Raw genomic sequence first — 23397 nt, 5'->3', positions numbered from 1 at the left:
CACACTCAAAACTACCGAAAAATGGTATAATTGAATACAGTCGTTCACGATAACCACCCCTATAGCGGACCAATGAAACTGTCCACATTAAATCAAACACCCTTACATAGTTATTCAGTCAGCCATTTAACCCGCTATACACTCACCATCATCAAGTAACGACCAAATGCACAATACACAGCCTCATAGCAAAAGCCGATCAAACCGGACATTCAAAAATGATATAAATACTTAATCGTTCAATATGCACACCTGCAAATTATAAATGTAAAGTTGCAATAAAAACAAGTTTAAATCAAAAACAATATTTACTAACTCACACAAAACTACCGCTAATCGGCACTGTTGAATACCATATCGGTTCAGTTGTTAATGGTAGCATCCCTATGGTGGATCAATTAAATTGTTCACGTTATTATTCAGTCAGCCATTTAGCCCGCTATACACTCACCCTCATCAAGTCACGACAAAATGCACAAAACACCAAAACACAGCCCTTTAGCCAAAGCCGATCAACCTGGCCATTGAAAATGGATAACAACAATTCATGCTACAATGTGTACACCCCCAAATTAAAAACGGGCATCATTTTAAAACTTGCAATAAAATAATATGAATTTTTTAAAATCAAAAACAATATTAATTAACACACTCAAAACTACCGAAAAATGGTATAATTGAATACAGTCGTTGACGGTTACCATCCCTATAGCGGACCAATGAAACTGTCCACATTAAATCAAACACCCTTACACAGTTATTCAGTCAGCCATTTAGCCCACTATACGCTCACCATCATCAAGTCACGATTAAATGCACAAAACACAGCCTCAAAGCAAAAGCGGATCGAACCGGCCATCCAAAAATGATATAAATATTTAACGGTTCAATGTGCACACCTGCAAATAATAAATATATGTAATTTTAAAAGTTGCAATAAAAAAAAAGTTTAAATCAAAAACAATATTTTCTAACTCACACAAAACTACCTCGAACCGGTACTGTTGAATACCATCTCGGTTCAGTTGTTGATGGTAGCATCCCTATGGCGGATCAATGAGATTGTTCACATTATTATTCAGTCAGCCATTTAGCCCTCTATACGCTCACCCTCATCAAGTCACGACAAAATGCACAAAACACCAAAACACAGCCCTTTAGCCAAAGCCGATCAACCCGGCCATTGAAAATGGATAACAACAATTCATGCTACAATGTGTACACCCCCAAATTAAAAACGGGCATCATTTTAAAACTTGCAATAAAATAATATGAATTTTTTAAAATCAAAAATAATATTAATTAACACACTCAAAACTACCGAAAAATGGTATAATTGAATAGAGTCGTTGACGGTTACCATCCCTATAGCGGACCAATGAAACTGTCCACATTAAATCAAACACCCTTACACAATTATTCAGTCAGCCATTTAGCCCGCTATACACTCACCATCATCAAGTCACGATTAAATGCACAAAACACAGCCTCAAAGCAAAAGCGGATCGAACCGGCCATCCAAAAATGATATAAATATTTAACGGTTCAATGTGCACACCTGCAAATAATAAATATATGTAATTTTAAAAGTTGCAATGAAAAAAAAGTTTAAATCAAAAACAATATTTTCTAACTCACACAAAACTACCTCGAACCGGTACTGTTGAATACCATCTCGGTTCAGTTGTTGATGGTAGCATCCCTATGGCGGATCAATGAGATTGTTCACATTATTATTCAGTCAGCCATTTAGCCCTCTATACACTCACCCTCATCAAGTCACGACAAAATGCACAAAACACCAAAACACAGCCCTTTAGCCAAAGCTGATCAACCCGGCCATTGAAAATGGATAACAACAATTCATGCTACAATGTGTACACCCCCAAATTAAAAACGGGCATCATTTTAAAACTTGCAATAAAATAATATGAATTTTTTAAAATCAAAAACAATATTAATTAACACACTCAAAACTACCGAAAAATGGTATAATTGAATACAGTCGTTGACGGTAACCATCCCTATAGCGGACCAATGAAACTGTTCACATTAAATCAAACACCCTTACACAGTTATTCAGTCGGCCATTTAGCCCACTATACGCTCACCATCATCAAGTCACGATTAAATGCACAAAACACAGCCTCAAAGCAAAAGTGGATCGAACCGGCCATCCAAAAATGATATAAATATTTAACGGTTCAATATGCACACCTGCAAATTACAAATATACTTAATTTTATAGGTTACAATAAAAAAAAGTTTAAATCAAAAACAATATTTAACTCACACAAAACTACCTCGAACCGGTACTGTTGAATACCATCTCGGTTCAGTTGTTGATGGTAGCATCCCTATGGCGGATCAATGAGATTGTTCACATTATTATTCAGTCAGCCATTTAGCCCTCTATACACTCACCCTCATCAAGTCACGACAAAATGCACAAAACACAGCCCCCTTAGCCAAAGCCAATATTTAATGTTTAAATGTGTACACCCCCAAATTAAAAACGGGCGTCATCTATAAAAACTGACAATATATATATTTTTTTGTTTTAATCAAAAACAATATTTATTAACACACTCAAAACTACTGAAAAATGGTATAATTGAATACAGTTGTTGACGGTAACCATCCCTATATCGGACCAATGAAACTGTCCACTTAAATCAAACACCCTTACACAGTTATTCAGTCAGCCATTTAGCCCGCTATACTCTCACCATCATCAAGTCACGATTAAATGCACAAAATACAACCCTTTAGCCAAAGCCGATCAACCCATTGAAAATGGATAACAACATTTCATGTTTCAATGTGTACACCCCCAAATAAAAAACGGGCATAATTTTAAAACTTGCAATAAAAAAATATGTTTGTTTTTTTTAATCAAACACAATATTTTTTGACACACTCAAAACCATCGAAAAATGGTACCATTGAATACAGTTGACGGTAACCATCCCTATGCCTGATGAATAAAATTGCCCCTATTAAACCAAACACACTCACACGGTTATGCAGTCAGCCATTTAGCCCGCTATGCACTCACCATCATCAAGTCATGATGAAATGCACAAAACGCAGCCATTGAAAAAAGGACAAAAAAATATTACCTTTTTCAATGTGTACAAATGCATCTTAATCCGAAAATAAAGTGGGCGTGGCTTGTATTCAGATGTGCTGTACAGTGCGGATTACAGTAGTATTGTTATATGCTCAGAAAGTACACAAAGTACACATCTTTTCACACAGTTCTACCAAAGGAAAAAAAAAATAACTGATTAGACAGACACACAATATATCGGCACAGGTTGGCACTTGCATGCTGGAGGAGATTTTATCGACTGACTACTCAAGTGGGTTCTGAAACACTCGGCGCTACATAAATCTGATTATTTCGGTTCCTCATGGACAACCAAATAGGAACACGCTGACAATGTTAAACATATGGAGCTTTTTAATTGGCCAATTTCTCTTGCCAACGTGTGGGTTTTTATATCCGTGGTGAAAACGATGTGAAAGAAGGGAGAGGAGAAGAAGGAAAAAAACCAAAAAACGCCGTCTAGTCAAACATGCATATTGCAAAGCAGAGTTTTGTCGTCGTCATTCCGCGAGGAGTAAAACGGCCCTTCTGTTCCGTGGATTAATAGCGCCATTAAAGGGAATCCATGTCCGCTATGCTGTACTGTACTTCGGGATCCAGTTAGGAAGATAACGGCTTGCCATAAAGAGATGAGCGAATTTCTATGGAAATTTCCATTTTGCAAAGCAGATAAAAAGCAGAGGGGTACGGGACTTAAGCATGCCACCTGTGCCATTAAGGCTCGTTACGCCTTTTTACAATAACTTCCCCAGCCCGGCACTCGGCGGTTGTTCAGGGGCCCGGCCCCAAGATCGTGGTCTGGTGTGAAGATTGGAGTTTCTTGGTCAGTTATAAAAAAATATCTCATTAAAAGTTATGATAAAACTTTTTATTGTCAAACTTCGATTGAAAAAAAAAATAGATTTGAATTAAATTCGGAATGTGTAACACAGGGTGGTCCAAACCTTTTTACTTGGGGGGCCGCATTGATACAGCGCCAAGTAACAAACTCCATGTGGTAAAAAATTAGGAAATGAGCTAAAATGCTACCATAACGTTAGCATGCTGTCAGGAAAACAGCTAGCATACTTTTAAGTTGGCAGCAAGTGGCAAAAATCCAGGAATATTAGGATAAAACATGCTCATTTGCTAGCATAAAATGTTAGCATCGTAATGTTTGGAGGTCAACATATGAAGAGCTAGCACACTTTTGGCAGCAAATAACAAAAATCTATTATTGTTGCAATCAAATGTACAAAATTAGCTTCAAAATAGCGCGTTAACATGTAAACAGCTAACATATTTCAAAGACAACGCCAAGTAAAAAACTCCATATGGTTAAAAAGTATGAAATGAGCTAAAATGCTACCATAACGTTAGCATGCTGTCAGGAAAACGGCTAGCATACTTTTAAGTTGGCAGCAAGTTGCCAAAGTCCAGGAATATTAGGACAAATTGTGCTCATTTGCTAGCATAAAACATTAGCATCGTAATGTTTGGACGTCAACATATGAACAGCTAGCACACTTTTGGCACCGAGTAAAAAAATATATTATTGCTAGAGTCAAATGTACAAAATTAATTAAAAATAGCATGTAAACAAGTAAACAGCTAACAAATATCAAAGACAGCACCAAGAAACAAACTCCATGTGGTTAAAAAGTAGGAAATGAGCTAAAATGCTACCATAACGTTAGCATGCTATCAGGAAAACAGCTAGCATACTTTTAAGTTGGCAGCAAGTGGCAAAAATCCAGGAATATTAGGATAAAATGTGCCCATTTGCTAGCATAAAAAGTTATTATAGCAATTTTTGGACGTCAACATATGAACTGATAGCACACTTTTGGCACAGAGTGAAAAAATATATTATTGCTAGAGTCAAATGTACAAAATTAACTTAAAAATAGCATGTAAACAAGTAAACAGCTAAAAAATTTCAAAGACAGCGCCAATAAACAAACTCCGTATGGTTAAAAAGTATGAAATGAGCTAAAATGCTACCATAACGTTAGCATGCTGTCAGGAAAACAGCTAGCATACTTTTAAGTTGGCAGCAAGTGGCAAAAATCCAGGAATATTAGGATAAAATGTGCCCATTTGCTAGCATAAAAAGTTATTATAGCAATTTTTGGATGTCAACATATGAACTGATAGCACACTTTTGGCACAGAGTGAAAAATATATTATTGCTAGAGTCAAATGTACAAAATTAACTTAAAAATAGCATGTAAACAAGTAAACAGTTAACAAATATCAAAGACAGCGCCAAGAAACAAACTTCGTGTGGTTAAAAGGTAGGAAATGAGCTAAAATGCTACCATAACATTAGCATGCTGTCAGGAAAACAGCCAGCATACTTTTAAGTTGGGAGCAAGTTGGCAAAATCCAGGAATATTAAGATAAAAAGTGCTCATTTGCTAGCATAAAAAGTTAGTATTGTAATGTTTGGACGTCAATATATGAACAGTTAGCACAATTTTTGGCGGCAAGTAAAATAATTCCGGTTTGTTAGGGTCAAATGGACAAAATTAGCTTATAAATAGCACGTAAACAAGTAATCAGCTAACAAATATCAAAGACAGCGCCAATAAACACACTCAATATGGTTAAAAAGTAGGAAATGAGCTAAAATGCTACCATAACGTTACGATGCCGTCAGGAAAACAGCTAGCATACTTTTAAGTTTGTAGCAAGTTGCCAAAATCCAGGAATATTAGGACAAATTGTGCTCATTTGCTAGCATAAAAAGTTAGCATAGCAATGTTTGGACGTCAACATATGAACAGCTAACACACTTTTGGCACCAGGTAAAAAAATATATTTTTGCTAGAGTCAAATGCACAAAATTAACCTAAAAATAGCATGTAAACAAGTAAACAGCTAAAACATTTCAAAGACAGCGCCAAGTAACAAACTCCAAAAGGTTAAAAAGTAGGAAATTAGCTAAAATGCTACCAAAACGTTACCATGCCGTCAGGAAAATAGCATTTGATATGACTTATTTATTAATATTGTTAGAATTCTGAAAGTTTACAACAGGGATGTACAGAGTGCCGCCCGAGGGCCTTTTGCGGCCCGCAGCTATTTTTTTACCGGCCCGCCCCACGTTCTGGAAATGCTTTTGCCCAACAAACCATCTTTTGTTTGGCCTCAGTAAAACCCGTGGGTGGGGGGGTACTGTTACAACCCCCACCCGGGGAGTTATTGTTCAACACATGTCATGTGTAATCTGCCCGACCCCCAGCGCTTACAATAATTATCCATATTTCATAACCCCGCCGCGGCGCCGCGTTCCTCGCCGCTCGCTTAAGTTATTTTCCGTGTTCCATTATCAAAATTTCAGAGACAGGCGTGGAGGGCGGAAGAACTAAATGGAGAGGCTGAAGTCGCCGGGGCTTATAAAAACATAATGGGCTTGTCGTCTTTGATATAAAAAACGTGTCTAGGACCCACACGTCACGCACACGCCGGGAAATTACTAGGCCGGGCCGGTTTTTACAAATAACTCACACGACGGAACGTTCCGGGTTTATGAGCGAGGAAAGGAGGAATTTTGAGCTCACCTTGCTCCAGAGGGGGCGGTCGAACGCCCGAAGCCTTGAGCTTGAGAGCTTCCTTGGCCGACATGTCGCAACAGGAGCCTTTGTTGGTGTCCTGGTCGCTGTCGGCCTGGTCGCTGTCGCCGTGGCCGCTATCTCTCAGGCTCGCTCGCTCCGGGTCTTTGAACGTCGAACTGCTACACCCACAAAACACAACAAAACACATGAGTACTCTTCGGATATGTACCTGTTTTAAATTCACTGGTGAGTAACTAATAATCTCAATACATTCCCCGTCACTAGGGAGGTAAATATATGGACATTTTATACCACGGTTATTGCGATCATTTTCGGACTAAAAGTCCCGAATTTAACTTTCCAGCAGCGATTATTCGATTAATCGAACAAATTAATCGAAAGATTGCTGATATAATAATTTCATTATGTTCAGCAATTAAAGCAAAGAAACAAAAACTTTATTTTAACTATTTTCCGTGAAAAGTTACATTGAAGTTGTAAAAGGTTTATTATTTGTTTAATCAATTAATCGGACAGATTAATCGAAAGATTGCTGATATAATCGATGGTTGCAATTTCATTATGTTCATTAATTAAAGCAAAGAAACAAAAACGTTGTTTATTTACACTTTTTTCCGTAAAAAGATACATTGAAGTTTTAAAAGGTTTATTATTTGTTTACTCGATTAATCGAAAGATTGCTGATATGATTGATAGCTGCAATTTCATTATGTTCATCAATTAAAGCAAAGAAACAAAAATGTTGTTTATTTAGACAATTTTCCGTGAAAAGATACATTGAAGTTGTAAAAGGTTTATTATTTGTGGGTTCTTCCGAGGATGTTGTAGTCGTAATGATTTGTGCAGTCCTTTGAGACATTTGTGATTTGGGGCTATATAAACAAACATTGATTGATTGATTGATAATTTGTTTACTCGATTAATCAAACAGATTAATCGAAAGATTGCTAATATAATTGATAGCTGCAATTTTATTATGTTCATCAATTAAAGCAAAGAAACAAAAACTTTGTTCATTTTAACTATTTTCCGTAAAAAAATACATTGAAGTTGTAAAAGGTTTATTATTTGTTTACTCGATTAATCGAACTGATTAATCGAAAGATTGCTGATATAATCGATAGTTGCAATTTCATTATGTTCATCAATTAAAGCAAAGAAACAAAAACTTTGTTTATTTAAACTATTTTCCGTAAAAAGATACATAGAAGTTGTAAAAGGTTTATTATTTGTTTACTCGAGTAATCGAACAGATTAATCGAAAGATTGCTGATATAATTAATAGCTGCAATTTCATTATGTTCATCAATTAAAGCAAAGAAACAAAAACTTTGTTTATTTAAACTATTTTCCGTAAAAAGATACATTGAAGTTGTAAAAGATTTATTGTTTGTTTACTCGATTAATCGAAAGATTGCTGATATAATTGATAGCTGCAATTTCTTTATGTTCATCAATTAAAGCAAAGAAGCAAAAAATTGGTTTATTTAAACTATTTTCCGTAAAAAGATACATTGAAGTTGTAAAAGGTTTATTATTTGTTTACTCGATTAATCGAACAGATGAATCCAAAGATTGCTCATATAATCGATAGCTTCAATTTCATTATGTACATCAATTAAAGCAAATAAACAAAAACTTGGTTTATTTAAACTATTTTCCGTAAAAAGATACATTGAAGTCGTAAAAGGTTTATTATTTGTTTACTCGATTAATCGAACAGATTAATCCAAAGATTGCTGATATAATTGATAGCTGCAATTTCATTATGTTCATCAATTAAAGCAAAGAAACAAAAACTTGGTTTATTTAAACTATTTTCTGTAAAAAGATACATTGAAGTTGTAAAAGGTGTATTATTTGTTTACTCGATTAATCGAACAGATTAATCGAAAGATTGTTGATATAATCGATAGCTTCAATTTCATTATGTTCATCAATTAAAGCAAAGAAACAAAAACTTGGTTTATTTAAACTATTTTCCGTAAAAAGATACATTGAAGTCGTAAAAGGTTTATTATTTGTTTACTCGATTAATCGAACAGATTAAACCAAAGATTGCTGATATAATTGATAGCTGCAATTTCATATGTTCATCAATTAAAGCAAAGAAATAAAAACTTGGTTTATTTAAACTATTTTCTGTAAAAAGATACATTGAAGTTGTAAAATGTTTATTATTTGTTTACTCGATTAATCGAACAGAATATTCAAAAGATTGCTGATATAATTGATAGCTGCACTTTCATTATGTTCATCAATTAAAGCAAAGAAACAAAAACTTTGTTTATTTAAACTTTTTTTCCGTAAAAAGATACATTGAAGTTGTAAAAGGTTTATTATTTGTTTACTCGATTAATCGAACAGATCAATCGAAAGATTGCTGGTATAAATGATAGCTGCACTTTCATTATGTTCATCAATTAAAGCAAAGAAACAAACACTTTGTTTATTTTAACTATTTTCCATAAAAAGATACATTGAAGTTGTAAAAGGTTTATTATTTGTTTACTCGATTAATCGAACAGATTAATCGAATTATTGCTGATATAATTGATAGCTGCAATTTTATTATGTTCATCAATTAAAGCAAAGACACAAAAACTTGGTTTATTTGAACTATTTTCCGTAAAAAGATACATTGAAGTTGTAAAAGGTTTATTATTTGTTTACTCGATTAATCGAACAGATTAATCGAAAGATTGCTGATATAATTGATAGCTGCAATTTCATTATGTTCATCAATTAAAGCAAAGAAAAAAAATCATTTTTATTTAAACTATTTTCCGTAAAGAGATACATTAAAATGATAAAGTGTATTTTTTCGATTAATCGAACACATTAATCGATAATAGATAAAATAATCAATAGCTACGACGTCAATGTTACAGTATGTGCATTCATCACAAGAATAAAGTCAATCAGAAAAAACTCTTGTTTATATCAACTATTTTCTGTAACAGATACATTGAAGTTATAAAATGTGTTTTATTCGAATAATCAGACAAATAAATCAACAATAAATGAAATAATCAATAGCTATAATTTCAAAGTTACAGTATGTGCATTTATCACAACAAAAAATATAGCCCATGAGAAAAAAAATCCTGGTTTATTTAAACTATTTTCCGTAAAAAGATACATTGAAGTCATAAAGAGTATTTTATTTGATTACCCGATTAATCGAACAAATGAATCAATATTTAAATAAAATAATCAATAGATGCAATTTCAGTGTTACAGTATGTGCATTTATCACAACACAGACCAAAGTCCATCATGAAAAAAATATTGTTTATTACAACCGTTTTCCCTAAAAGACGCATTGAGGTTATTGAGTCTGTTTTATTTGATTACTCGATTAATCAAACAAATGAGTCAATAATGAATAATATAATCAATAGATGCAATTCCAATGTTACAGTCTGTGCATTTATCACAACAAAGAATAAAGTCAATCACAAAAAATTGTGTTTATCTTAATTATTTTTCCGAAAAGACGCAATGAGGTTATTAGGTGCGTTTCAATCGATTATTCGATTAATTGAACAAATTAAACGATTCGTGAAATAATTCATAACTGAAATTTTAATGTTATGTGCATCAATGACAACAAAGACGTTAGCCCATCAGAAAAAATTAAATACATCCTTGTTTATTTAAACTATTTTCCATAAAAAGATACATCAAAGTTATAGAGTGTATTTTCCGATGAATCGATTAATCGAACAAATTAATGGATAAGCAATTAAATAATCAATAGATGCAATTTCGATGTTACAGTATGTGCCTTCATCACAACAAAGAAAAAAGTAAATCAGAAAAAAAAATGGTGTTTAATTCAACTATTTTCCCGAAAAGACGCATTGAGGTTATTAGGTGTGTTTTATTCAATTATTCGATTAATCGGACACATTAATCAAAAGATTACGGAAATAATTCATAGCTGAAATGTCAATGTTATGTGCATCAATGACAACAAAGACTTGAGCCCATCAGAAAAAGAAAAAAAAATTCCGGTAAAAGATACATTGAAGTTATAAAGTGTATTTGTTTTCGAATACTCCATTAATCGAACAAATAAATCGATAATAAATGAAATTATCAAAAGATGCAATTTTAATGTTAGTCTGTGCATTCATCACAACAAAGAATGAAGTCCATCAAAAAAAAAAAAGTATGTTTATTTAAACTATTTTCACAAAAAGACGCTTGCAATTTATTAGGTGTATTTCAATCGATTATTTGATTAATCGAACACATTAATCAAACAATTAGTGAAATAATAGCTTAAATTTCAATTATATGTGCATCTATGACAACAAAGAATACAGTCCATTAAAAGCATCCTTGTTCATTTCAACTATTTTCCGTAAAAGATACATTTAAGTTATAAAGTGTGTTTTATTTGATTACTCGATAAATCAAACAAATGAATCAATAATAAATAAAGTAATCAATAGATGGAATTTCAATGTTACAGTTTGTTTATTTATCACAACAAAAAATAAAGTCCATCACAAAAAATTGTGTTTATTTAAACTATTTTCCCAAAAAGACGCATTAAAGTTATTAGGTGTGTTTCAATCGATTATGTGATTAATCCAACAAATTAATAAAACTATTAGTGAAATAATTCATAGCTGAAATTTTTATTTTATGTTTATCAATGACAACAAAGAATATAGTCCATCAGAAAAATCCTTGTTCATTTCAAGATACATTGAAGTAAGAAAGTGTAATTTATTCGATTACTCGATTAATCGAACAAATGAATGAATAATACATAAAATAATAAATAGATGCAATTTCAATGTTACAAGATGTGCATTTTTTCAAACACAGAATAAAGTCCATAAAAAAAAAAAAAATCTGCTTTTATTTCAACTATTTTCCCTAAAAGACACATTGAAGTTATTAGGTGGGTTTTATTCGATTAGTCGGACAAATTCACCAAAATATTACTGAAAAAATTGATGAATGCAATTTCACGCTTGCTCGCTCCGGGGTCCTTAAACGTTCAACTGCTACACCAACAAAAAACACATGAGCAATCTTCGGATATGTACCTGTTTTAAATGAATTGGTGAATAACTAATAATCTAAGTACATTAGGGATGTAACCATATGGACAATCTACACTATACTATACTATACTTTACTATACTATACTAAGCTATACTATAGTATACTATACTATACTATACTATACTATTCTATGCTAACAAATAAATTGACTCCAAAAATGCTCAAACGTAAGTAAGGTAAAGCTTCGCTTTTACAAAAACTGCCCTAGCTTAAAGCTAATATACATTGGCTTTGCTATTGACATGCTACTGATTAGCATTATCGATGTCACATGGCCATTTCAACACCTTCACATATGTCAATAAAATCTACGACTAAAACGAATGTTACAGTAAAACCGCTGGTTTTATTGTACAATAATATAAGTACAATACTTACAGTATCAACACTTTTTAGGGAGCAACAAAACAAAATGTCGAGCAGACACTAACAAACTACACACGACTACAATTGTAAGTTTTGCACTAGCAACCTCAACTTTGTCGTTTTGAAACTGAGAATTTAACAGCAGTTATCATGATGAGCTCCATTTTATACGTTGCAATAAAAAATGAAATACTTTAAATCAATAAAATCACACAAAACTACCAAAAATGTGCATATTTAAAAGTTGTAAAAAAAAAAAGAAAAAAAAAACATATATATATATATATATATATATATATATATATATATATATATATATATATATATATATATATATATATATATATATATATTAGTCAAGAAAATGTATATTTATTTACAGACAAAAAACAGCCAAACATTGGTACTTATAATACCGGTATCGATTCCCAAGTACCGGGAATTGAAACTGTATCGTTTGAATTGTTAATGGTACCCATTCCTGTGGCGGACCAATAAAATGTTTCACATTAAATCAAACACACTCACACAGTTATTCAGTCAGCCATTTAGCGTGATATACGCTCACCCTCATCAAGACACAAATAAATGCACAAAACACAGCCCTGACGCCAATCGAAAAAGGATGAACATAGTTTATGTTTCAATGTGTACGCCTGCAGCTTATAAACATGTGAATATTTTAAAGTTGAAATAAAAAAATATATATATATTTTTAAATAAAAACAAAAACAATATTTTATCAACCTACAAAAAAAAAACTGAATTTCCCTGGTACTGGGAATTGGAACCGTATCGATTCAGTTGTTGACGGTATGCATACTTATTACCAATGAAATTGTCCAATTCTCAAGGGTACCCATCCCAATGGCGGACCATTGAGATTGTTCACATCAAATCAAACACTCAAATAGTTACTCAGTCAGACATTTAGCGTGATTCCTCATCAAGTCACGACGAAATGCACAAAACATAGCCCCAAAGCCAAAGAAAGTCCACCCGGCCATTGAAAAAGGATGAAAATATTTTTTGTTTCTATATGTACGCCTGGAGCTTATAAACATGTGCATAATTAAAAGTTACAATAAAAATGGGATTTTTTTTTAATCAGAAACAATATTTATTAACCCCTAATAAAAAAAAAAACTATCGATAATTTTTAACTCTGAATACCGGTACTAATTCCCAGGTACTGGGAATTGGAACCGTATTGGTTCAACTGTCAACGGTACCCATCCCAATGGCGGACCATTGAAATTGTTCACGTTAAATCAAACACACTCACTCAGTTATTCAGTCAGCCATTTAGAGCGCTATACGCTCACCATCATCAAGTCACGACAAAATGCACAAAATGCAGCCCCAAATCCAAAGCAGGTCCACCCAGCCATCGAAAAAGTATGAAAATATTAATTGTTTCTATATGTCCGCCTGCACCTTATAAATATGTGGATAATTAAAAGTTGTAATAAAATGTGATTTTTTTTTTTTTTTAAACAAGACAATATTTATTAACTTGACAAAAAAACTACCGATAACTTGTAACCCTGAATACAGGTACTAATTCCGAAGTACCGGGAATTGGAACCGTATTGGTTCAACAGTCAATTGTACCCATCCCGATGGCGGACCATTAACATTGTTCACATTAAATCAAACACACTCACACAGTTATTCAGTCAGCCATTTAGCGTGCTATACGCTCACCATCATCAAGTCACGACAAAATGCACAAAACATAGCCCCAAAGCCAAAGCAGGTCCACCCGGCCATCGAAAAAGGATGAAAATATTAATTGTTTCTATATGTACACCTGCAGCTTATAAATATGTGGATAATTAAAAGTTGTTATAAAAATGTGTTTTTTTGTATTTTTTTATCAAAACAATATTTGTTAACTTGAAAAAAAAAACTAGCGATAATTTGTTACCCTGAATACAGGTAACGGGAGTTGGAACCGTATTGGTTCAATTGTGAACAGTACCGATCCCAATGGCGGACCGTTGAAATTATTCACATAAAATCAAACACACTCACACAGTCAGCCATTTAGCGTGCTATACGCTCACCATCATCAAGTCACGATAAAATACACAAAAACGCAGCCCCAAAGCCAAAGCAGATTCACTTGGCCATCAAAAAAAAAGGTTATACAAACCCGGTTCCATATGAGTTGGGAAATTGTGTTAGATGTAAATATAAACGGAATACAATGATTTGCAAATCCTTTTCAACACATTCAATTGAATGCACTACAAAGACAAGATATTTGATGTTCAAACTCATAAACTTTATTATTTTTTTGCAAATAATAATCAACTTAGAATTTCATGGCTGCAACACGTGCCAAAGTAGTTGGGAAAGGACATGTTCACCACTATGTTACATCACCTTTTCTTTTAACAACACTCAATAAATGTTTGGGAACTGAGGAAACTAATTGTTGAAGCTTTGAAAGAGGGATTCTTTCCCATTTTTGTTTTATGTAGAGCTTCAGTCGTTCAACAGTCCGGAGTCTTCGCTGTCGGATTTTATGCTTCATAATGTGCCACACATTTTCGATGGGAGACAGGTCTGGACTGCAAGCGGGCCATGAAAGTACCCGCACTCTTTTTTTACGAAGCCACGCTGTTGTAACACTTATGCCGCTGAAATAAGCAGGGGCGTCCATGATAATGTTGCTTGGGTGACAACATATGTTGCTCTAAACCAGTATGGACCTTTCAGCATTAATGGTGCCTTCACAGATGTGTAAGTTACCCATGTCTTGGGCACTAATACACCCCCATACCATCACAGATGCTGGCTTTTGAACTTTGCGCCTATAACAATCGGAATGGTTATTTTCCTTTTTGTTCTGGAGGACACCACGTCCTCTGTTTCCAAATATAATTTGAAATGCGGACTCGTCAGACCACAGAACACTTTTCCACTTTGCATAATTTCGTATTAGGTGAGCTCGGGCCCAGAGAAGCCGACGGCGTTTCAGGATATTGTTGATAAATGGGTTTGGCTTTGCATAGTAGAGTTTTAACCTGCACTTACAGATGTAGCGACCAACTGTAGTTACTGACAGTGGTTTTATGAAGTGTTCCTGAGCCCATGTGGTGATATCCTTCACACACTGATGTCGGTTTTTGATGCAGTATTGCCTGAGGGATCAAAAGTCCGTAATATCATCGCTTACGTGCAGTGATTTCTCCATATTCTCTGAACTTTTTAATGATTTTACGGACCGTAGATGGTAAAATCCCTAAATTCCTTGCAATAGCTCGTGGAGAAATGTTCTAAAACTTTTTGACAATTTGCTTACAAAGTGGTGACCCTCATCCCATCCTTGTTTGTGAATTACTTAGCATTTCATGGAAGCTGCTTTTATACCCAATCATGGCACCCAATTAGCCTGCACACCTGTGGGATGTTCCTAATAAGTGTTTGATGAGCATTCCTCAACTTTATCAGTATTTATTGCCACCTTTCCCAACTTCTTTGTCACGTGTTGCTGGCATCAAATTCTAAAGTTGAAGGGGAACATTATCACCAGACCTATGCAAGCGTCAATATATACCTTGATGTTGCAGAAAAAAGACCATGTATCTTTTTAACCAATTTCCGAACTCTAAATGGGTGAATTTTGGCAAATTAAACGCCTTTCTGTTTATCGGTCTTTTAGCGATGACGTCAGAACGTGCCGTCACCGAGGTAATACACCCGCCATTTTCATTTTCACATTACAAACACCGGGTCTCAGCTCTGTTATTTTCCGTTTTTTCAACTATTTTTTGGAACTTTGGAGACATCATGCCTCGTGGGTGTGTTGTCGGAGGGTGTAACAACACTAACAGGGAGGGATTCAAGTTGCACCACTGGCAAGAAATCTGCCGCCAGACCCCTATTGAATGTGCCGTAGTGTCTTCACATTTTAACGGCGATGACAGACATGGCGCAGAGATGTATGGATAACCTGCAGATGCATTTGCAACGATTAAGTCAACGAAATCACAAAGGTGAGTTTTGTTGATGTTGTTGACTTATGTGCTAATCAGACATATTAGGTCGCGGCATGACTGCCAGCTAATCGATGCTAACATGTTACGCTAATCAATGCTAACATGCTATTTACGCTAGCTGTATGTACATTTGAAACTAGATACCCACATTTAATGCGAAACAAACACTTACCAATCGACGGATTTAAGTTCCTCCAGTGTCACAAGATGCAAAAGTCCTGATCATTTTACCGTCGATGCTAATAAGGCAGCTATGCTATGGGCCACTTCATTAGGTACACCCATGCTATGGCCGAATATCGTCAATAGCTATTCGCTCAATAGCTTCAATTTCTTCTTCAATTTCATTTTCGCTATCTGCCTCCATACTCCGACCATCCGTTTCAATACATGCGTAATCTGTTGAATCGCTTAAACCGCTGAAATCCGAGTCTGAATCCGAGCTAATGTCGCTATATTTTGCTGTGGTAACCGCCATGTTGTTTGTATTGGCAGCCCTGTATGACGTCACAGGGAAATGGATAGTCGCATCGCAAATGGCGAAAATCAAGAATTTTAAAGCTTTTTTTTAGGGATATTGCGTGAGGTGTAAAATTTTGAAAAAAACTTTGAAAAATAAAACAAGCCACTGGGAACTGATTTTTATTGTTTTTAACCCCTTTAAAAGTGTGATAATGTTCCCTTTTAATGATTATTTGCAAAAAAAAAAAACAATTATCAGTTTGAACATCAAATATTTTGTCTTTGTAGCATATTCAACTGAATATGGATTGAAAATGATTTGCAAATCAGTGTATTCCGTTTATATTTACATCTAACATGATTTCCCAACTCATATGGAAACAGGGTTTGTAAATATTTCATGTTTTACCGTGCACACCTGCAGCTTATAGACGTGTGCAGCTTAAACATTTGCTAAATAAAATTAAATGGGTTGTATTCAGATGTGCTCTATATTGCGGATTACTGTAGTGCTCAGATGGTACAAATTGTACAATTCTTTAAATCAAGTTTTATTTAAAACAAAATAAAAGATTAAACAGACACACAATATACTTTCCTTAGCAGAGAAACCACATAAAAAATTAAATATTGTTCTTATTTTGTAAGAGCCATAATATTTTTATTTGACTGTTTAAATATGTATGAGTATCTTAGTCGCTGAAACATTAATGCGTTCCTCCGAGTTCAGATTGGGGTATGTCGTTAATGTCTCTTGTATTCATGCTGGCATTTAAGCTAGCCGGCTATTAGCGCGCTAGCTCGCGTCGCCAGTAAATTGGAAGTATCACCTGTTTATCCAAATGCGGTTATCAATCAACGGTTTTTACGATAATTTTAATGTAAAACGTTAACACCAATCGCCGAGAGTTTTTCTGCCGTTTGTCATCAACATCCCTCGTCGTGACTAGCGAGGGAGAGGAAAACTAAGGTCTGAGACATTTCGACGGCGGCGGAAGCGAGCACCTACCTTTGAACAAACTGCTGTCTGCTTCCCATGTAATTAGGCTCAGCGGGGAAACTGTCCGTCTGCGGAGGAAAGAGAGAGAAAAAGTATGTACTGGGCACTTGGAATCCCTTGCCAGCATGGAGCAAGATCACCAGGTGATTAATTATGCAGGGGAAATGGCGTAAAGGACAAATATAACAACGAAAACGTTTCAGGTTTGACGATGTCATTGCGTCATAAACAAATCAACAACAACAAGCTGGAGAATGTGCATAAACATCAAAGGTGGGCGGTAGTACAATATCAACAATCTATCGATTTCATTCACTGCAAATAGTATCCAAAGTACAACAAGAGACGAATGTTAATAAATTTGCATAATCATTTAAATATACACTATGATGATAATCCGGTGTCCTAGTCACTTAGGCATGGAGACTGTTTCTACAAACATTTGGAAAGAATGGGCCGATCTCATTGATGGAACTAACATAGGATGCCACCTGTGCAACAAATCCAGTCGCGAAATTTCCTTGCTCCTAAATATTCCAAAGTCAACTTTATTATAAGAAAAGTTTGGGAACAACAGCAACTCAGCCACCAAGTGGTAGGCAACGTAAACTGACAGGGAGAGGGGTAAACGGATGCTGAAGCGTATAGTTGCTACAAAGCTCCAAACTTCATGCACACTTCTAATTAGCCCACGTACAGTACGCAGAGAGCTTCATGGACTGGGTTTCCATGGCTGGGCAGCAGTTTCTAAGCCAGGGGTCACCAACACGGTGCCTGCGGGCACCAGGTCGCCCGTAAGCACCAGATGAGTCGCCCGCTGGCCTGTTCTAAAAATCCAATCCAATCCAGTTTATTTATATAGCACATTTAAACAACAATAACGATTCCAAAGTGCTGCACAGCCATGTTAAAAACAATATTAAAAAAAAACAATATTATGCTCCACCAATGACTGATAGAAAACAAAAAATAAATAAATATAAAACCAATATAAAAACAAATATGATTAAAAACAATTTTAAAGGGTAAAATCAATTAAAACAGTAAAATAGAATCATTGTATTCCATATATATTTACATCGAACACAATTTCCCAACTCATATGGAAACGGGGTTTGTAAATATTTCAGAGGACCACACAACTCACGTAGTGTTAAAAACCAAAGAATAAAAGTGGGTCTTAAGATGAGACTTAAAACACTCCACTGTGGAAGCAGTTTGAATATGGAGGGGCAGAGTGTTCCAGAGCTTAGGGCCGACCACAGAGAAAGGCCCTGTCTCCCCTGGTCTTAAGTCCGGTCTTGGGCACCACGAGCTGGAACTGGCTCTCGGACCTCAGAATGCGCGCAGGAATGTAAATTTGGATAAGGTCCGAGACATAAAAACAAACAGCAATGTTTAGAAATTAATTCTAAAATGAACAGGGAGCCAGTGCAGACTCTCAAGAATTGGGGTTATATGCTGGTATCCGGCAAGGACAAGTCACAGGTGGAACAAATCCTCAGTGCTGAACTCCTCAATATTTGCACCTGGCTCGCTGACAACAAGCTATCCATACACTTAGGTAAAACGGAATCCATCCTATTTGGGTCCCATATCAAACTTAAGAAGGTCAGTGACTTCACTATAAAAGTGGGTGACATTGTTATCACCAGGAAGGATGAGATCACCTACCTAGGTTCACTTCTAGAGGCTAATCTTTCCTGTGATAAAATGGCAACCAAGGTGATCAAAAAGGTCAACCAAAGAACGAGATTCCACTACAGAATCTCCTCTCTGGTCAACAAAAGCACCATGAAGATTCTAGCGGGAACTCTCATTCAACCCTTCTTCGATTACGCTTGCACCTCCTGGTACCCCAGCACCTCCAAAACCCTCAAATCTAGACTCCAAACATCCCAGAATAAGCTAGTCCGGTTACTTTTAGACCTCCACCCCAGATCACACCTCAATCCAACCCACTTCTCCAAAGTGGGCTGGCTCAGGGTGGAGGACAGAGTAAAACAACTTGCACTGAGCCTAGTCTATAAAATCCGCTACACCTCCTTGATACCGAAGTACATGTCAAACTACTTCCTTAACGTAAATGACCGCCACAACCACAACACCAGGGGGAGCTCCACAAACCACGTTAAACCCAGATTTCGATCTAACAAAGGTCTTAACTCATTCTCTTTCTATGCCACATCAATGTGGAATGCACTCCCAACAGGTATAAAAGTAAGTGCATCTCTATATTCCTTCAAAAGCGCTCTAAAACAACACCTCCAGGCAACTTCAACACTTTACTGACACCCTCCTCCATTCACATCCCATCTCCTAGCATTATAAACAACTCAAATGTACTTCTAATGTATATACTTGTTCTTATGCTATGTGAACTCACTATGTTCTCTGCTGGCTGTACATATCCTACTAAATAAGACCTACACTGTTTCAATGTCCACATTTCTCATTGTTGATGACTGAAGTTCTGATATCAACCAAAGCTCCTCATCCCACCCCCCGGATTGTAAATAATGTAAATAATTCAATGTACATACTATGATGATTAACTTGTGTGATGACTGTATTATGTTGATAGTATATATTTGTACCATGAATTGATTAACGTGGACCCCGACTTAAACAAGTTGAAAAACTTATTGGGGTGTTACCATTTAGTGGTCAATTGTACGGAATATGTACTGTACTGTGCAATCTACTAATAAAAGTATCAATAAATCAATCAATCAATCAATTCCTGACCCCTGTTAAAAGTCGTGCTGCCGCGTTCTGCACTAACTGCAACCGGGAGAGAACTTTTTGGTTAATGCCAGCATAAAGTGCATTGCAGTAGTCCAGGCCACTTGAAATAAAAGCATGCACAACTTGTTCAAAAAGGTTAAAAGATAAAAACGGTTTAACCTTTACTAAAAGACGAAGATGATAAAAACATGATTTTAAAATGCCATTGACTTATTTGTCTAGTTTAAAATGGCTGTCTATAGTGACGCCAAGGCTGGTGACTTTGGGATGCGCATCATTTTGCGATAGTCCCAAGTCAGTGAGGGCCGGACCAAAAACTAAAATTTCCGTTTTTCCCTCATTCATTATTAAAAAATTCTGGGCTAACCAAGCCTTGACGTCGCATAGACAGTTAAGAAGGGGTGTCATAGAAAAATAGCTCAAATAGCAGCACTTACCAGTGAGCTGCCTCTATTTTTTTAAATTGTATTTATTTACTAGCAAGTTGGTCTCGCTTTGCTCGACATTTTTAATTCTAAGAGAGACAAAACTCAAATATAATTTGAAAAACCAAGAAAATATTTCAAAGACTTGGTCTTCACTTGCTTAAAGAAATTCATTTTTTTTTTACTTTGCTTCTTATAACTTTTAGAGAAAAAATACAACCTTAAAAATGATTTTAGGATTTTTAAACACATTTACCTTTTTACCTATTAAATTCCTTCCTCTTCTTTCCAGACAATTTAAATCAATGTTGAAGTATTTTCTTTTTTGTTGTAAAGAATAATAAATACATTTCAATTTAATTCATCATTTTAGCTTAAGTTTTTTTCAATAAAGAATATTTGTGAAATATTTCTTCAAACTTATTATGATTAAAATTTAAGAAAAATATTCTGGCAAATCTAGAAAAATCTGTAGAGTCAAATGTAAATCTTATTTCAAAGTCTTTTGAATTTCTTTTAGGATTTTTGTTCTGGAAAATCTAGAAGAAATAATGATTTGTCTTTGTTAGAAATATAGCTTGGTCCAATTTGTTATATAATATAACTAAGTGCAGATTGGATTTTAACCTATTTAAAACATGTCATCACATTTCTAAAATTAATCTTAATCAGGAAAAATTACAAATGATGTTCCATGAATTATTTTTTAAAGTTTTTTCCAAAAGATTTGAATTGGCTAGTTTTTCTCTTCATTTTTTCGGTTGAATATTGAATTTAAAAATGAAGATAAACTATGTTTCAAAATTATTATTTTTTTGTGTGTGTTTTCTCCTCTTTTAAACCGTTCAATTAAGTGTTTTTTTCATCATTTATTCTCTACAAAAAACCTTCCGTAAAAGGCAAAAAAATGTACGACTGAATGACAGACAGAAATACTCATTTTTTTTATATATATATATAGATTTATTTATTAAAGGTAAATTTAGCTAATTGCCTATTTTTGGCAATTTATTTAAGTGTGTATCAAACTGGTAGCCCTTCGTATTAATCAGTACCCAAGAAGTAGCTCTTGGTTTCAAAAAGGTTGGTGACCCCTGATCTAAGTCATACATCACCAAGTCCAATGCAACGTGTCGGATGGAGTGGCGTAAATTAATCACCACTGGACTCTGGAGCAGTGCAGATGCCTTTTCTGGACTGATGAATCACGTTTTCCATCTGGAAATCTGATGGACCAATCTGGGTTTGGAGGTTGCCAGGAAAACGCTATATTTTGGACTGCATTGTACCGAGTGTGAAATTTGGTGGAGGAGGAATTATGGTGTGGGGTTGTTTTTTCGGGAGTTGGGCTTGGTCCCTTAGTTCTAGTGAAAGAAACATTGAATGCATCAGGATAGCAAATAATTTTGGAAAATTCAATGGGATACTTTTGGCAATATTAGTTTATATTGAACAAAAATGGTCGCAAAGCATGTTTTTCACCCAGTCATGAAATATGGTGCATGTTGAGAAATATTGACATTTCTTTTGGATGCCCAGAGAGATGCTTTAAAAAACAAAAAAGAAAGAGAGCAAAAGGCCCAAAAAAGACAAGAATAGTGGATTCGCAATAATTCAAAAGTGGAAAAAGACAAGACTTTGAGGTATAATGTTTGTGCAATGATTAAAATGACCAAAATACGGTAAATATTGTATATATTACATTTCGTTATGAATGTGTCTGTTACTGCAATTGCAGGTATATATATATAGTGTAGTATATATACAGTATCGATGGTGTGCACCTTACCAAAGAAGCAACCCGCATATGTAAGAGAGGTAAACAAGCAGAAACAAGGTAACAGTCTATTTTGCTTGCTAATGCTGGTGTGTATGTTTGACTTGCATGAGAAACGCTTTATTTAAACACAATATGTTTTGAAGATATTAAGTGTGTTTTATTCAATCACTCAATTATTCAAACAAATAAATCAAAATATTAGTGAAATAATTGATAGTTGCAATCTCAATGTTTTGTGCATCAATGAAAATACAGGATAAAGTCCATCAAAAAAAAATCCTTGTTTATTTCAGCTGTTTTCCCTAAAAGACACATTGAGGTTATAATGTGTGTTTTATTCGATTTCTCGATTAATCGAACACATTAATCGATAATAAATGAAATAATCTATAGATGCAATTTTTACGTTACAGTGTGTGCATTAATCACAAAAAAGAATAAAGTCCGTCAGAACAAATGTTTGTTTACTGAGGTTATTAGGTGTGTTTGATTTGATTATTCGATTAATCGAAAACATTAATCGAAAATATTACTGAAATAATTGAGAGCTGTAATTTCTGTTACAGTTTGTGCATTTATCACAACAAACACTAAAGTCCTTCAGAACAATCATTGTTTATCACGACTATTGTCCCCAAAAGATTAATTGAGGTAATTAAGTGTGTTTTATTTGATTATTCGATTAATCGAAACAAATAATCAAAATATTACTGAAATAATTGATAGCTGTAATTTCAATGTTACAGTTTGTGCATTTATCATAACAAAGAATAAATTCCATCACAAAAATCATTGTTTCATTAAAACAAATTTCCCTAAAAGATGAAATGAGGTTATTAGGTGTTT

At 34.6% G+C, this 23397-nt stretch overlaps 1 protein-coding gene across 3 annotated transcripts in view; it reads right to left on the bottom strand.

Moving 5' to 3' along the window:
* Positions 1-23397, bottom strand: part of LOC133543042 (protocadherin-17-like) — a 233276-nt gene that overhangs the window by 111022 nt on the left and 98857 nt on the right. For all 3 annotated transcript variants that reach the window (XM_061887420.1, XM_061887421.1, XM_061887422.1), the window contains exons 4-5: positions 17608-17666; positions 6658-6830 (exon numbers count right to left, since the gene is read on the bottom strand). In XM_061887420.1, the coding sequence (XP_061743404.1) occupies positions 6658-6830; positions 17608-17666 (232 nt within the window). The remainder of the gene's footprint in view (positions 1-6657; positions 6831-17607; positions 17667-23397) is intronic.

Source organism: Nerophis ophidion, linkage group LG25 (genome assembly GCF_033978795.1).
Source record: "Nerophis ophidion isolate RoL-2023_Sa linkage group LG25, RoL_Noph_v1.0, whole genome shotgun sequence".
Classification (NCBI taxonomy): Eukaryota; Metazoa; Chordata; class Actinopteri; order Syngnathiformes; family Syngnathidae; genus Nerophis; species Nerophis ophidion.
The sequence above is the reverse complement of the archived record's forward strand: the minus strand, read 5'-3'. Positions and strand labels throughout refer to the sequence as shown.